Genomic DNA, 15,375 nt, shown 5'->3' with positions numbered 1-15,375 from the left:
GTTTGAGAAACTGAGGCTAGACTGCTCTGTGAAACCATGCAAAAGATGGTTTATTCTGCAGACAGAGTTGCATCTTTACAGATAAATTTCATTAGAGAAACTGTTTCAAGTGTGACAGTAAACTCCTATTTGTTCTTATCAAGTCTATTTGGACAGAAGAGTAGATCACAAAAGATCAGGGGTTGAAACCCTCAAACCCACAGAAATCTTTTTACACTGGAGGAAGATCTGAGAAAAAGAAACCAGGTGGGCAGAAGGAAAGATCATCTTGGGATGTAACACAGAAGCCTACACCTTGGTGTTAAAAACTCAATAACTCATTATTATGTTGATTGTTGATTATTGTATTCTGATAGGATTCTTCTAGAGGAGTCACCCCCCTTGAAGGTAAGAGGATGCTTCCCCTGAAGTAGGGTGACCAACTGTCCCAGATTGCTAAGGACTAAAGGGTTTCCCAGGACACAGCACTTTCCGTGCTAAAACTGCAACAATTGAGAGCAAACCGGGAGAGTTAGTCACCCTAAGAATAAATATAGCCACTGTCAATCATGTGGAAAGAATCTGGAAAGACTAAACCAGGGGACTTCCTTGGTGGTGCAGTGCTTAAGAATCCACCTGCCAATGCAGGGGACACGGGTTTGAGCCCTGGTCTGGGAAGATTCCACATGCCGTGGAGCAACTAAGCCCGTGTGCCACAACTACTGAAGCCTGTGCGCCTAGAGCCCATGCTCCACAAGAGAAGCCACCACAGTGAGAAGCCCGCACACCACGACGAAGAGTAGCCCCTGCTCACCACGACTAGAGAAAGTCTGAACACAGCAACGAAGACCCAAAGCTGACAAAAATAAAAATATATTAATTAATTAATTAATTAATTTTAAAAAAATGACTAAACCAGTAATGAGGATTGGGACTTACTGACCTGGGGGAATTGCCTGTGGTAAAGGGTGAAGGGAGGGAAAAGGAGAGAATGGGAGGAGACTGTTCCTTATCTTGCTCTGGGCTCTGAGAAACCTACGACATTGAGTGTTAGGAAGCAGGCCTGAACCTAAGATGAGATTCTGTAGCAGTACCATGTGTCATCTTATTACGAAGTCCAGGAAGAGGAGTTAGGCCTTGAGCAGCCAAAATGATGAGCCGCTTGTAGGTTTTGCGTTGCAATTCTATTGTTCTTTGGTAGTCTGCTCTCATGGCACTGTGGGATAACGTACACACTTTGGGTTGGACGGTAAAGATAGAAGCTGTGTAGTGATATCGGCGCAGCCCAGGGAAGAGGAGAGATCCCAGAACAGCAGGTAACCATTCACAGAACCATAACAGGCTTTTCCTTCTCTGGAATTATTTATATAGGATAAATTTCTAGTGGTGGAATTTATCAATGGATTGAAATGTATGAACATTTTAAGACTCTAGAATGGCATGGAAATCAGCCCTTCCATAAAGACAGCTGTATATGTAAGGGTTAGAAAAAGTCTCAACAGACTGAAACAATGTTTTGCTGGGCAAACATGGAGACTCCTTTCCAAAAGACTTTTTTTTTTTTTTTTTGAAATTTACCAGCCTGTGATTTCAAGGTCTACTTTTCTTGTTCCTGCTTAATATCAAGAGATCTCATACCTCCTATTTGATTATCACTAAGTAGGGTCTTAGATGGTAGTCATATTAAAAAAAGAAAAGCCTGTGAATTTTATGTGGTTAGGTTCTTGAGGTGTCTCCAGCCTTCAACTAGTATTTTTTTCTTCCTTCCTGCATTGCCATTTTTACTTAATTCTGAGTCTGTTCTCTCTTATACCCACAATTTTGTAAAATCTGGGTGGGATCTAGGGAGCAAAAGGGACCTGAGGATATATGCATGCACAGTGGTTAAAACTCCAATTTCTTATTTTCTTGATCTCTTCTTAACTTCCCCTACACTGTCAGGGAAATCAACTGTTAAGCTCAGTTCTTAAGTTTCCAGTTTATTATTTCAGGTAGGGATACAATTGTAGTATGTCTATTATCTATATAGCCTCTATTTTATTCCTCCCTATCTCTTATACTTTTTCATCTATGATCCCATTAAAATTGTGTCTTGTTTCTTTGTCCCTAAATTAGATTAACTTGCTATAGATCCTTTACAGTCCAAGAAAGGAGCTCCATCTCTGTTTAGTTCATTTTAAACTAAGAATATGTTTGTGGTCCCTCTTTTGTATAATTTGGAATTAGTAAACCGCTGATAACCCAATATTGTAGTTTTCCCTTAATACATCCTGGGACTTTTGCTGTCTTGGAACAGCTAAGGGCAAATCTGGAGAACTTCTATGCTGGCCAGATGGAATCATCTATGGGAAGATGAGGCTTATATAAGACAGGTGAAATCCTTGACTTTGTCCCAAAGCTATACCAGGAAGATACTATAAATCCACAATAAGGACCTCAAGAGAAGACTTCTCAGGCACCTATAAAAAGCCCCTATAAGCAAACCCTTGGCAATTTGGAAATACAGATCATGATCCCTCCCCTAGGTCATTCTGAGGAAAGTATAACTGGACTGGAAAAAAATCCTGGCCTATAAAAATCCAGGTCAAAAGGAGATTAAAGGAATAGATTTTAACAGTTACTCTGTGGAATTATTAGGAAATAAAATGCTCCCAGGGAAAAACACTTCCAGCCAATGTTCAGTCTGTTCAGCACTTAGAAATTATCTTTGGTGCGCAAGTAATAGGCTTGAAATTGCTAATGAATTCTCCCTCAGACTGTCCCTCCCACTGAGGCTTCATGTTACCATCTAATGAGTTAAGTTGTGAAAACCCCAATTTTCCTTTAATGTGGTTTTTTAAAGCTAAAATGCTAGGCACTTTCCAAGATTACACTCCACCTTGCCTCTTAAGATGCATGGGTGGCAGTATGCCTTTCCTCATGCAATACTCATAATAGAACCAAAACTTTAGAGGGAAAAATACCCATCTCAGGAGACTTGGAAAGACTGTGAGAGTTAAAATATTGCCTTATCAGGGAGACAAAGCAAGCTTGGGTCACAGGTTAAACTTTACAAAGAAAAAAACATAACCGGGCACCTCTATTGCATAATAAATAGAACAAAAGTTTCCAGTCACCCCTTCATTGTCCACTCCCATCTCAGCAATATCACTGTACTTGTTAAGCTCAACCTCCTGCCAAATGGACCCACTCCTTACAGAGTAGGATGATGATGGAAAATAGCATTTGGAGTAGAAATAAACAGCAGATAATAATCCATAATTGTTTTTAATCTTGTGGATGAGTCACCTTCAATTTATTTCCAAATTTCTTTGGTCATCAGCTGTTCATTTCTTTACTTTGAAAATCACCAGATTAACACTGCCAAAGGCAGGTAGGAAATGATCCATGAGGACAATTCAGAGAGATCACATGGGTGAGTGGCTGAGAAACTGGAAACAAAACAATCCTCAGGAAAGTCTCTATTTTGTCCCAGCAAAGGCACCAATGTGTGAACCTAATTCACACTTTCATTATTCCAATCAGGTTATTTTTATATCAGTATAATTTTAGAATAAGACTTGGTGGAGGATTATTTATTTCCTGAGAAATTCTGTCCATCACTTTGCACAGAAGATATTCAAGTAGGTCTAACTCCCAAATTCATTTCAAACCAAGAAATTATATTCCTTTTTTTTTTTTTTTTTTGCGGTACGCGGGCCTCTCACCGTTGTGGCCTCTCCCATTGCGGAGCACAGGTTCCGGAAGCGCAGGCTCAGCGGCCATGGCTCACGGGCCCAGCCTCTCCGCGGCATGTGGGATCTTCCCGGACCAGGGCTCAAACCCGTGTCCCCTGCATCGGCAGGCAGACTCTCAACCACTGCGCCACCAGGGAAGCCCTTATCTCTCCTTTTTAATACATGTCTTCTGTATCCCCTAAACTTTCTTTCTGAACAAGGAATTTCAAAGCAGAATGGCCCAAAAGACATCCTAACATCATGATCATAAGAAATGTGATCTATTTATATGTGGACTGTCTAAACCTGGGTGAATTTCCTTTGCCCATCAATCTATCAGGGTCTTTAGATCCCCTGTAAAGTGTAAGCTTGCTATTTTGTCTCTATTTGACTTGTCTTCTTTAAGCTGATTGAATTCTTAAACCCATTTAGCCTTTAGCTCCTACTCAGGGTTGGAAGTAAGAGATTGGAGTCCAGATGTTCTCCCTGGGAACTAGGTCCAAGTCACAGCTCAGTTATTACAGACAGAATTAAGATGGAGGTTTTGGACTACCCTTAACCTCCTCTTAAAAACACAAAGCTGAAAAATCACATTAGTAGCCGTTTATTTACGTCAGAAGACCATTTCCCAACTGAAATTTACTCTTCACACTTGCCTCAGATTATGCCTATATAGGTAGTAAAGTAGAAAAGCTAAAATGCCATCCAAATCTTTCAGGACAAATATTGTTTTCTTTTGAAATCTCTAGATAACTGCTTTGATTTTGTAAGCACAATATAAACGTCTGTGACCAAGGAACTTTCAAATGAGTGAGTGGTGCTAACCTGGTGCTCAATGGATAGTAGAGAACTGTTGTCTTGGAGGTTTTGGTTTAGTTAATAAACTTGCAAATGAATCGAGATATCCTGGCCTAGCCTCAACCCTTCTAAAATACGCAGATTAAATGTCAGTTTGTGACAAGTGTCCACACGCTCAGTTATGCTAGATGATGGAACTGTGTAGTGGGTGGTGAGAGGGAAAGTTTGTCACAGCTCCTTCTGGAAAGCCTCCCCCCTCCCCACCTTCCACATTAGCTGAAGTGAGTGAGCATCAACTCCTGACGGATACGGTCAGCCTCTAGGTCCAAGGACTCCATGTGCTCATACTCTTCCTCAGGAGGCTGTTCCACGGGTCCTGTCCCTGGAGAGGACCAGACATCCATCCCATGCTCCAGGGAGATGTTATGGAGGACGCAGCAGGCCAAGATGATGTGGCTGGACTTCTCCGGTGAGTACTGCAGTGCCCCCTTGGATCCATCCAGGCAGCGGAATCGGGAGCAGAGGGTTCGGAAAGTCTTCTCAATCACACTGTGAGTTGCAGAATGGGCCATATTATAGCGATATTCGGCTGGAGTTTCAGGAATGTGAAGTGGGGTCATAAGCCAGGTGCGGAGAAAGAAGGAACTGTCACCTGTGGGGAAGGCCCAAAGACATCACAGATGTTTATAACTGGAATACAAACAAAAAGGAAAATCCAGGAGCATGTACAGAGAATGGGCAAGAAAATGCCACAGCTTCCGGAGCCAAAGCACACCAGGGAAATGAAGAGGGAAATGCTGTGATAAAGAGCCCATAGCTAGTCACGAGCAGGAAGACTAGAGTGAGTCTTGGCTGGGAATACCCTTGGTTGAAAACAACAGAGAAAAGCTGACCCGGCTAAAGAAAGCTAAGTCTGAAAGAAGTAGGACAGAGGTGAAGGCACTGGAGGAAATGAAATTCCTGGATTTTCTTTTTTTGGCTGCAATGCACTGCTTGTGGGATCCTAGTCCCCTGACCAGGGATCGAACGCGGGCTCCCGGCAGTGGAAGCGCGGAGTCCCAACCACTGGACCTCCAGGGAATTCCAGGATTTTCTGAATTCAGAGATATTGTTCTTTAATAAAAAGTTAATATGGCTTCCTTGGTGGCACAGTGGTTAAGAATCTGCCTGCCAATGCAGGGGACAAGGGTTCAAGCCCTGGTCTGGCAAGTTCCCACACGCCAAGGAGCAACGAAGCCCGTGTGCCACAACTACTGAGCCTGCACTCTAGAGCCCGCGAGCCACAACTATGGACGCCCGCGTGCCTAGAGCCTGTGCTCTGCAACAAGAGAAGCCACCGCAATGAGAAGCCCACGCACCGCAATGAAGAGTAGCCCCCGCTTGCCACAACTAGAGAAAGCACGCATGCAGCAAGGAAGACCCAACGCAGCCAAAAATAAATAAAGTAAATTTAAAATAAAAAAGGTTAATAGAAACTATCACATAGCAAGCCAATCTTCAAAATCTCTAAAGAGCAAGAGTGCAAGAGAGAAAAAGAGAATTCTGCCAGGAGACCTCAAAACACTTGTGAGGAAAAATCTCTGACTTTACCATTAAAATGTCAGGTTTGAAAGCACTACCTAGGAACTTCAGAGTATTTCATAGACAATAATCATTCATTCTCCCAGTGCTAAGAAGAATAAGAGAAAACTCCCAGCAGAGATGAGAACTCAGGTGTTCTGCCTTCCTAGATATTACATTCATTAGAACCATGCCTTTGTAATAGAGGAACAGGTAGAACTTCACATTAACAAGGAGACCATAAATATAATGATGCAAGTAGTAATAGGGATAAAGAAATAAAATCAGAAGTCAATTAAAATAATATACACAAGGCATTTCCCTTAAGTGACTTCTTTATGGAATAATCCTGGGAAGTGCTAAAACCAAAACAAAACTGGGGTGCAATGTCCCATTACAATAGTACAGTGTTTCTATAATGTTTAATTGTCCTGACTCACTAAATCTGGAAGATGAAATGTCTCAGAGGAACAACCCCTTAGAAATTTGAGACAAATAGACCTGAGGAATACCAACTTGTATAGTTGCTGTGTTCCTCACCCACCATCAATTTCAGTAAATAGTTATGGATTGTTCAGAGAGTGCTAGGCACTGTTCCAAACATATAGCACTCCTTTCTTTTAGGAGCTTACATTTCTTTTTTTTCTTTTTGGCCACACCATGCGGCTTGTGGGGTCTTGGTTCCCTGACCAGGGATTGAATCCCGGCCTGTGGCAGTGAAAGAGCCAAGTATTAACTACTGGGTTGACAGGGAATTCCCCATGGGTTAACTTTATTTTATTTTATTTTTAAAATTTATTTATTTATTTTTGGCTGCTACTCTTCGTTGCAGTGCATGGGCTTCTCACTGCAGTGGCTTCTCTTGTTGTGGAGCACATGCTCTAGGCATGCGGGCTTCAGTAGTTGTGGCACGTGGGCTCAGTAGTTGTGGTACATGGGCTTAGTTGCTCCACAGCATGTGGGATCTTCCCAGACCAGGGCTCGAACCCGTGTCCCCTGTGTCGGCAGGCGGATTCTTAACCACTGTGCCACCAAGGAAGTCCCAACTTTATTTTGAATGCAATTTTTTAAATTTAAAAAATTACTGAGATATTGACATATAACATTGTATTAGTTTTAGGTATACTGGATTAACTTTAAATATCTGAGATGGCTCACAAAATTTTCAAATTGTATATTTAGCTGACTTTTTTCCTCCTAAGTACAACCTATTTTAATTGAACTTGTCCCTACTAAATACTGAATTTTAGAAACTGATGTTGTAAATAATAATGAAAATAATATCTATGACTTATCCAATCCCAACCCCACTAGGCAGATACTACTGACCTTATTTTACAAGTGAGAAAATAAAAATAAACGTCACCCATCCTTTGATATGTTAGGCACAGGAAGAGGAAGGAGCTAGTCACTAAATGCTAATAATGTCAGACTGAAAGTCACTAAAACAATGGTATAATGCTGTAAAAGAGAATATGAAAAACATTTAAGATGACTACCAAAACAAAGAGATACTAGATATTTGTTAAACGTCTCTTAAGAAACAGTATGAGTCTTAATTGGGAAGACATACAAGACAAGCTAGTTAATGTAGACCTCTTATAAAATGCTGCATCATCATTAACTGGTTATAATCCAAGCACCACTGGAAGACAGACACTCAGGAGGGGATTAGGATCAGAATTCCTAAACAGACTACAATTGCTTACATGATCAGTCATCCAAGAGACATTCTGGTAGATCTTACCCAAAGCTGCTTAACAAGACTAGCCCAAGAGCTGAAGAAATAACTCAGGCTGAATTGTTTGTAGGAGCAGGTACATTTAGAGAAGAGGAATTAGGTGATGCCCTCTGAAGGGGCATACGAGAATGAGGACATGAAGGGATGACACCCAAGATGAAAATATGCTAAACAAACAAACCAAAAAAAACAAGGGGGGATCACAGCTAGTTCTAGGTTTGGCAAATCTAGTACCATTCTACAAATCTGATGGTGTTCTTAAGATAAAATCAACCATCTTCTTTTTTTTTTTTCTTTTTTTGTTTTGGCTGCGTTGGATTTTCATTGCTGTGCGCAAGCTTTCTCTATTTGCGGCAAGTGGGAGCTACTCTTCGTTGCGGTACGCGGGCTTCTCGTTGCAGTGGCTTCTCTTTGCAGAGCATGGGCTCTAGGCGTGTAGGCTTCAGTAGTTGCAGCATGCAGGCTCGGTAGTTGTGGCTCGCGGGCTCTAGAGTGCAGGCTCAGTAGTTGTGGCATACAGGTTTAGTTGCTCCGCGGCATGTGGGATCTTCCCGGACCAGGGCTCGAACCCGTGTCCCCTGCACTGGCAGGCGGATTCTTAACCACTGCGCCACCAGGGAAGTCTCCTTAGCTGGCTTTAGAGTTAGGGTACCAAAGTGATTTCATAAGAAATCAGCTTGGAACCCAAGTAGTTCTCCAGCTATGGAAGTAGTTGGATGAGACACTTGCAAACAGTCTTCCCTTCACTTCTTGGTGTGAGTTGTATGAAAATGGAATTTGAAAATTCAGAGTAGGCAAAAGGTGGGATTAAGACAAAGTTCCACTAGGTTAACGAGAAGGTGGGGCACTGACAACAGTGTGTAGAAGCAACAACTGAAGAAAATCAGTTAAGTTCCAAGATGTTACTCATGGTACCCTGGCAGCTCTAAACCAATCAGTGTGACAACAGTCTCTTCTTCTCACCTGGAACAGTGGGCAGGGGTGGGAGGGTTCTTTTTTTCTGGCTGCCCCATGTGGCGTGTGGGATCTTAGTTCCCTGACTAGGGATCAAACCTGTGCCCCCTGCAGTAGAAGCGTGCAGTTTTAACCACTGGACCGCCAGGGAAGTCCCAAGGGGAGGTTTTTCTTTAACTGTCAATCAGCACATTAAAGAGAAAAATTCCTGAGTGTTTATTACATGTAAAACACTGTGTTATGAACATGTGCAGTGCAGACATGATTAGTGGCCTTAAAGAGAGGTCTTCCAATCCTTAATGTGCCTTCATCTCCCACATAACATGTTGTGTACAAGATAACCCTTGTCCTATTGCTCACATAGAATGGTTCTTTTTTAAAAAAAAAAAAAGATAACAAGAAAGCTGCCAGGCTCGAGGGTTTTATCACTGTTAACTAACTGTACTCCTCCCGGCTCTACAGTCACATCAGTTTGCACTGCTCAGTACTGAATAGGTTCTTGTCCTACTCAGATCATTAAGCCAGGCTTTCCGAGGGCACTCAGGCAAACAGATCTATGAGGTGAGTTTCCATGAGAACTGAATAAATGCACTGTCTACTATCATTTTCATACAGATATCATGGTGACAATCACCAATGGCAAAAATAATACATTTGCACAATACTTTAGAGTGAACTGTCATATATATTCCCTAATCCTAACAATAGGTATTACTGCCCTTAGCATTATTTTCACCATTTTACAGATGATAAAAATTAAGGCTCAATTGTATGGATGTACTATATTTAACCAGATCTGCATTGATAAGTATCTTGGCTATATTTAAGGGGAATGCTTTTGTAGGGTTGTCATTGCTATTGTTGTTTGTGAGTACAAAACACTGCTGCGATGCAAATGCCTGTAATTTTGTTTTACATATTTCTGAACATGTACCTCCAAGAAGAGCTGGGTCAAATTGTATGTTTTTAAATGTTAACAAGTGTTCTTTAAATGTTGATTTAAAAAAATTAAGGCTGGGGATTTCCCTGGTGGTCCAGTGGTTAAGACTCTACCTTCTAATGCAGAGGGTGAGGGTTACATCCCTGCTCAGGGAGCTAAGATCTCACATGCCTAGAGGCCAAAAACCCAAAACATGAAACAGAGGCAATACTGTAACAAATTCAATAAAGACTTAAAAAAAAAAAAAGACATTACTTCTGTTTCGGTCCTGATTAAAAAAAAAAAAAATTAAGGCTCAGAGAGTTCTCATCTGAGGTCGTGCTTAAAACAGAACAGGACTGAGTCTCAGGTCTATAGACCCCTATATTTCATTCTACTCTGCCCAAACTTTTTTTTTATAGTTTCAAAAATGAAGCATTTACACCTGCAGACTTACCAAGCAGCCAGCTCTCTTTGTGCATCCCAGCTTCAAACTGACTGCTGAGAGAAGACTGCTGTAGCACAGCACAGTCCTGGAAGCTCCCCGGCCAGTTTGTCTCCACAGTCATCAGTGCCCCTCTGATGTCACACACCATGAGGCAGTTTAAAGAATGAAGACCTTTGCGGTTCACATAGGAAAGGTCTTCAGCATTTGGTGCCTTGATTGCCACATGGATACAGTCAACCACCCCTATGACCCCTGGCATCCCTGCCAACCCATAGAATTCATCCTTCAGAGCCTGCACGGAGGCTTCATCAGCTGGAAAGCGGATGAACTGCGAAGCTCTTTCCACAAGCGCTTCAGTGACATTGGCAACACATCGACTCATAGATGCCTGACTGATTCCAATAGCATCTCCCATCCGAGTCTGGAAGGAACCTGAGGTATAGAAGCCCAGTGCTGCAAGGATCTGTGTCTCTGGGCTAATAGCTCTGGATCTCTGAGTAGGTCTAGAAAGACTGGCCCCCAAGAGCTCCACCAAGTAATAAATGAACTGTCGAGGAAACCCATACATGGACATCAAGTATTCATCTGTCACATCATCCAGCTTAAAGCGGTCCAATGTGCGGTGACCTCGGCCATATAGCAAGAGATCACAGTCAAGTACTGTTATTGGTATAGCCATGGTACATGTAACTGTTGTCTCTCCTTCCCTCTGCTACTTTTCCTGAACTCTTCCCACTGAAGATGTTGGTGCAAGAAGGTATTTAAGGAAGTGTCAGAATTCAACAGCTAACCATCATTTAAATGGCTCTGGCATTTATAATCTTCTCTCTGTAAAGGTTAAAGAAAAAAACAAAAAACATTAGAAACCTACCAAAGACTTTAAAGTGATTCAGGGGCTTCCCTGGCGGTCCAGTGGTTAAGACTTCGCCTTCCAAGGCAGGGGGTGCGGGTTTGATCCCTGGTGGAGGAGCTAAGATCCGACATGCCTTGCGGCCAAAAAACCAAAAACATTAAAAAAACAAAAACAAAAACCAGAAGCAGTATTGTAACAAATTCAATAAAGATCTTAAAAATCATCCACATCAGGGCTTCCCTGGTGACGCAGTGGTTGAGGGTCCACCTGCAGATGCAGGGGACGCGGGTTCGTGCCCCTGTCTGGGAAGATCCCGCATGCGGCGGAGCGGCTGGGCCCGTGAGCCATGGCCGCTGAGCCTGCGCGTCCGGAGCCTGTGCTCCGCAGCGGGAGAGGCCACAACAGTGAGAGGCCTGCGTACCAAAAAAAAAAAAAAGAAGAAAAAAAGAAAAAAAAAGGTGCTATAACTGTAACTCGGTTTTCTCCACTAACTCATGGCAATACAACAGGCTTGATTTGGTTTGAAGGAGAATGGGAGCTGAATTTTGGTGGCTCATTTAATGCCTGGCATTTGCATTGGGAAGAACAAAAGATTAATGGAGGTGATGGCATAATTACCCACAAAGTAAAAGAGGTCTGCTCCTAACTATACAGGCCACGAAGCAGCTGACGTAAGTCATAGCTACCCAGGACAGGGATTAGTCACGGCAGGATTCATTACCCAAAGCCCTCTGGCTCCACCTGACAAGTAAGGGGTAAGAGACGGGGGCGGGGAGGGGGGAGTGTCGATGTTCAAACTAGTCTAACAGGGGAAGAAGGGGCAAAAAAACGCCCAAGACCCAGGCTGGTAGACGGAGATTCTGTGTTGTAACAAAAGCCTTTCCCCTCACCCCAAGAAATCCAAATCGTGAGGCTGAAGGCAAGGAAGTAGGGAAGTCCAGACAGGTTGGAAGGAAGGCGCAAAAGAAGAGGCTGGGAGAGCTAGGGCTGAGAGGACACTCCACCTCTAAGGCTTTTAAAAAGATGTCTTAGAAATGGATACGGAAGTGTGATTGCCCCGGCCACTCAAAGTCAGCCGAGGCCACTCACCCACCTCTCGGCGGCTGGCAGATTACCAGCCGCACTTCCCACCCACCCAGCCGGGTCCGGCCCTCCTCCGGAACCGGCGGCCGAGCACAAGCCGCCACGGCGCTCTCTGTAGGCACCGCCCTCTCGCGTCACTGCCCGCCCCAAGCCGTGTCCTCACTGCAGCTGCCGCCGCGACCTGCGATTCGCCAGCGCACATTCTACACACGGCCCAAAGGTTCACGCTCTTTCAAAGACCGCCTTTTTACGCCTTTGTTTTCTGAGACGCTTGAAGAGATTGGTGAATCAGACTTACATGGTAAGGAAACCAGTTTTTATGGGAACGTCAAAGAGGAAAGAGATTAAGTAGGTCATCCATACTGTGACGAAAGTGCGGCTGAGGTTAGATAGCTGTATTTCCCCCATAGCCCTCTTCCTCCCACCGCCGTCACCGAAGCGGATGAAAACAAACAGTAACGATGGCGGCGCCGGGAAGCGACCGGCTGCTGGGGTGAAGGCAGGAGTGATCACTTGAGCTGTGAGGGAAGCCCTGAAGAGCGCCTGTAGACGTGAGTGCGACAACTCGCGCAGTCTTGGGAACGAAACTCCCGGGGCCTGCGAGCCACGAGGCTCCTGAGGCGTGAGGTATTATCTGCGACCCGTGCTGTCAGTGCAGCTCCGGAGCGCGGAGCTCTCAGCCAGGAGGCGCAGCTGGCCGGCCCCAGGCCCCGGCCTCCGTAATGAGAGCCCCGAGCCACTCTCTGTGTCGCAACTTCACAGGTACTAACTTTAGGGGGGATACCCCCCGGATCTCTCAGCGCCCCCGGGTGGGAGGCTGTGGACCTGCGGCCTGCGGCCTGCGGCCTGTCGGGTACGCCCTGGCGAAGCCGAAGCCTGTTAGCTGTAGGTCAGTCCCCTAAGCTTTCTTTGGGAAGTCGGGTTACTGTAGGCTTCATTGGCCCTTGATCATTCCCAGTCCTTACAGAGATGCCCAGAGCTTTCGACTCTGCTTTCTCAGCCCTTTGGGTTAAGTCGTAAGGCTTTTTGGAAGGAATTTGTGGGCCCATAACTCTGTGGTTGGGTACCAGTATGAATGAGATAGGTTTTCATTCAATCAAGATTTGTTGAGTGCCAAATATGTACTCCGCGTGTAGGTGAGGGTGACTGTTGACTAGTGCAAAAAGGGACCCAAGGTTCACGACTCTCTTACTGGCAGTGGAATGACCTGTGGAAACCTGCGATCCATTCTCATTAAGTAAATCTCTGGGTAAGTGGCTAAGCACCTTCTTGGATTCATCACTAACTCATCTCAGTTTTCACTTTCTCAGCCAGTTATTTACCAAGTTTTTCTGGTCAATTCAGTGTAGCGTTTCACTTTTAGTATTCCTTCCTCTCTGGCCATCCCACAGCCAGAGAGAGGGGTGGAGGGCGGGGGAATGGATGTGAATGAACGAATATTTAAAGAACAAAAGTGCCTATGTTTTCATTACACTTACTTTAAAAGTCATCTTCTAAGGTGGTAGAATTTATTGAACACCTTCAATGGGAGATGTGCAATAATAAGAAACAACAGGTCCTTTATACTAAATTAACTCCAGGTTATTGTGTGTTGTTTTATGTGTTAGTCCTTTCATGTGTGGATATCGTGGCTCCAATTAAATTATGTGTTTTTGTTTGTTTCTTTCAACTCCATTTTTCAGCCGAGCAGAAGTCTTGTAAGTGCTTGTGGAAGGGAATCCTGAGTTCATATTTTTCATACCTAGGGGATGAAGCAAATGTCATATGTATTGATCTGTGTAGTAAAATGCATGTAGTTAATTCTCCTACTGTTTTCAAATTGTACCCCTTTGCGTTGGAAGTTAAGACGGCTATGGCAACTTTTGAGATTTACATTTCATAAAAATTGCTATTTCTTTACTTACACCTAACAGTTCTTATTATTTGTATTTTTTTTTCCCTCAAGTGGAAACTGCAGATCAAAAACTGCAGATCTTCAGCTACTAAATACTCCAAATTATATTGTTTTATTTAAGGACTAAAAATCAGCTGGACACAATTCAGCCCTGCCATATACGCGTACTGGAACTGTACCACGTGGAGGTGGGGGCAAGAAATCTTTTTTTTTCCATTGTCTTTCCTGCTTGCATCCACCCAGCTGCATCAGCTTATGACCTCCATGACTCAGAGCAGGGTGTCCATAGCCTAAATGCAAAAAGAAGCCTAAGACATTAACATTGAGCTTCCAAAGACATGAGTCCTACTACATGAGTGAGTTTTCAAAGATAATTTTGACTAATCAGAAAGTGCAACCACTATAGAACTTATTGCTGTCACTTGATAAGGTTCATTACCAAAGCTCTGCAATTACATTTTGTTCCATTGGGAGTGGAAGTTATTTATTTTGGAATTTTTATCTGGAGGGAACTTATTTAATCTTAGTAATGCTTGGAAATCCCTAAAACTTTTACTTTTTAAACACTTTTTACATTATTATAGAAGAGATGAAAATGACATTCATAACACTGTGGTTGGAGCACTGCATTCCTCACTCTGTGACCCTTTATTATTCAACGTAAGGTTTTTTTTATTTTGTTTTGTTTTGTTTTTTCCGGTACGCGGGCCCCTCAGTGTTGTGGCCTCTCCTGTTACGGAGCACAGGCTCCAGACGCGCAGGCTCAGCGGCCATGGCTTACTAGCCCAGCCGCTCCGCGGCATGTGGGATCTTCCCGGACCGGGGCACGAACCCGTGTCCCCTGCATCGGCAGGCAGACTCTCAACCACTGTGCCACCAGGGAAGCCCACTTTCTTTTTTCTTCCTCTTGCCCCCCTCCCTCCCAAGTGAGTGTATATCTGCTTTCTTCTTTATTTTCAGACTTTCTTTGTAACTCTTTTGGTAGAAGACTATTTCAGTTGTTTAAACTTTTCCATTCTGTTTCTCATTTGTCTACAAAGAACTTTCTAAATGGAAAAAAAGATCTTTATGATTTACTAATTCTGATGCCTAGAAAGTGGGGAAATTACAGTTTTGATCTCTTTACCCTTGAACTTGTACCTAACTGGGTTTTTTTTGTGGGGGGGGGGTTGTTTTATGGCTGCACCACCCAACTTTCGGGATCTCAGTTCCTGATAAGGGATTGAACCCGTGCCCCCTGCAGTGGAATCACAGAGTCCTAACCATTGGACCGCCGGGAACTCCCTTAACTGTTTTTTCTTATTAACTGTTCCTGATTTGCCATACTGAGCTTTTAAGCCTGAATCCAGAACATTTAAAAACTGTTAAAGGGCTTCCCTGGTGGCGCAGTGCTTGAGAGTCCGCCTGCCGATGCAGGGGACGCGGGTTCG

At 43.6% G+C, this 15,375-nt stretch overlaps 2 protein-coding genes across 5 annotated transcripts in view; one reads left to right on the top strand and one right to left on the bottom strand.

Annotated features, from left to right (window-relative positions):
- Positions 1-4,548: 4,548 nt before the first annotated feature.
- HARBI1 (harbinger transposase derived 1) lies at positions 4,549-12,160 on the bottom strand. Its single transcript, XM_007455775.1, has 3 exons — positions 12,062-12,160; positions 10,125-10,943; positions 4,549-5,145 (listed from the first exon to the last, which is right to left on the bottom strand). Exons 2-3 carry the CDS (start codon positions 10,792-10,794, stop codon positions 4,766-4,768), a joined length of 1,050 nt encoding a protein of 349 aa, XP_007455837.1. The 5' UTR covers positions 10,795-10,943; positions 12,062-12,160; the 3' UTR covers positions 4,549-4,765.
- Positions 12,161-12,212: 52 nt separating this feature from the next.
- Positions 12,213-15,375, top strand: part of ATG13 (autophagy related 13) — a 46,218-nt gene continuing 43,055 nt past the window's right edge. For 3 of the 4 annotated variants that reach the window (XM_007455774.1, XM_007455772.1, XM_007455771.1), the window contains exon 1: positions 12,213-12,813. The gene's annotated coding sequence lies outside the window, so the exon portion shown is untranslated. Of the gene's footprint in view, positions 12,814-13,249; positions 13,301-15,375 lie in introns of all 4 variants that reach the window. The other variant, XM_007455773.1, reaches the window with a different exon arrangement.

The sequence above is a fragment of the Lipotes vexillifer genome, unplaced genomic scaffold (genome assembly GCF_000442215.2).
Source record: "Lipotes vexillifer unplaced genomic scaffold, Lipotes_vexillifer_v1.1 scaffold977, whole genome shotgun sequence".
Classification (NCBI taxonomy): Eukaryota; Metazoa; Chordata; class Mammalia; order Artiodactyla; family Lipotidae; genus Lipotes; species Lipotes vexillifer.
The sequence above is the reverse complement of the archived record's forward strand: the minus strand, read 5'-3'. Positions and strand labels throughout refer to the sequence as shown.

Bases quoted from the DNA above. Each gene is read 5' to 3' on its own strand.
- HARBI1 (XM_007455775.1), bottom strand. From the start codon at position 10,794: ATGGCTATACCAATAACAGTACTTGACTGTGATCTCTTGCTATATGGC. The intron at 5,146-10,124 runs GTAAGTCTGCAG...CCTTCCCCACAG, and splicing joins CAAAGAGAGCTGGCTGCTTG to GTGACAGTTCCTTCTTTCTC.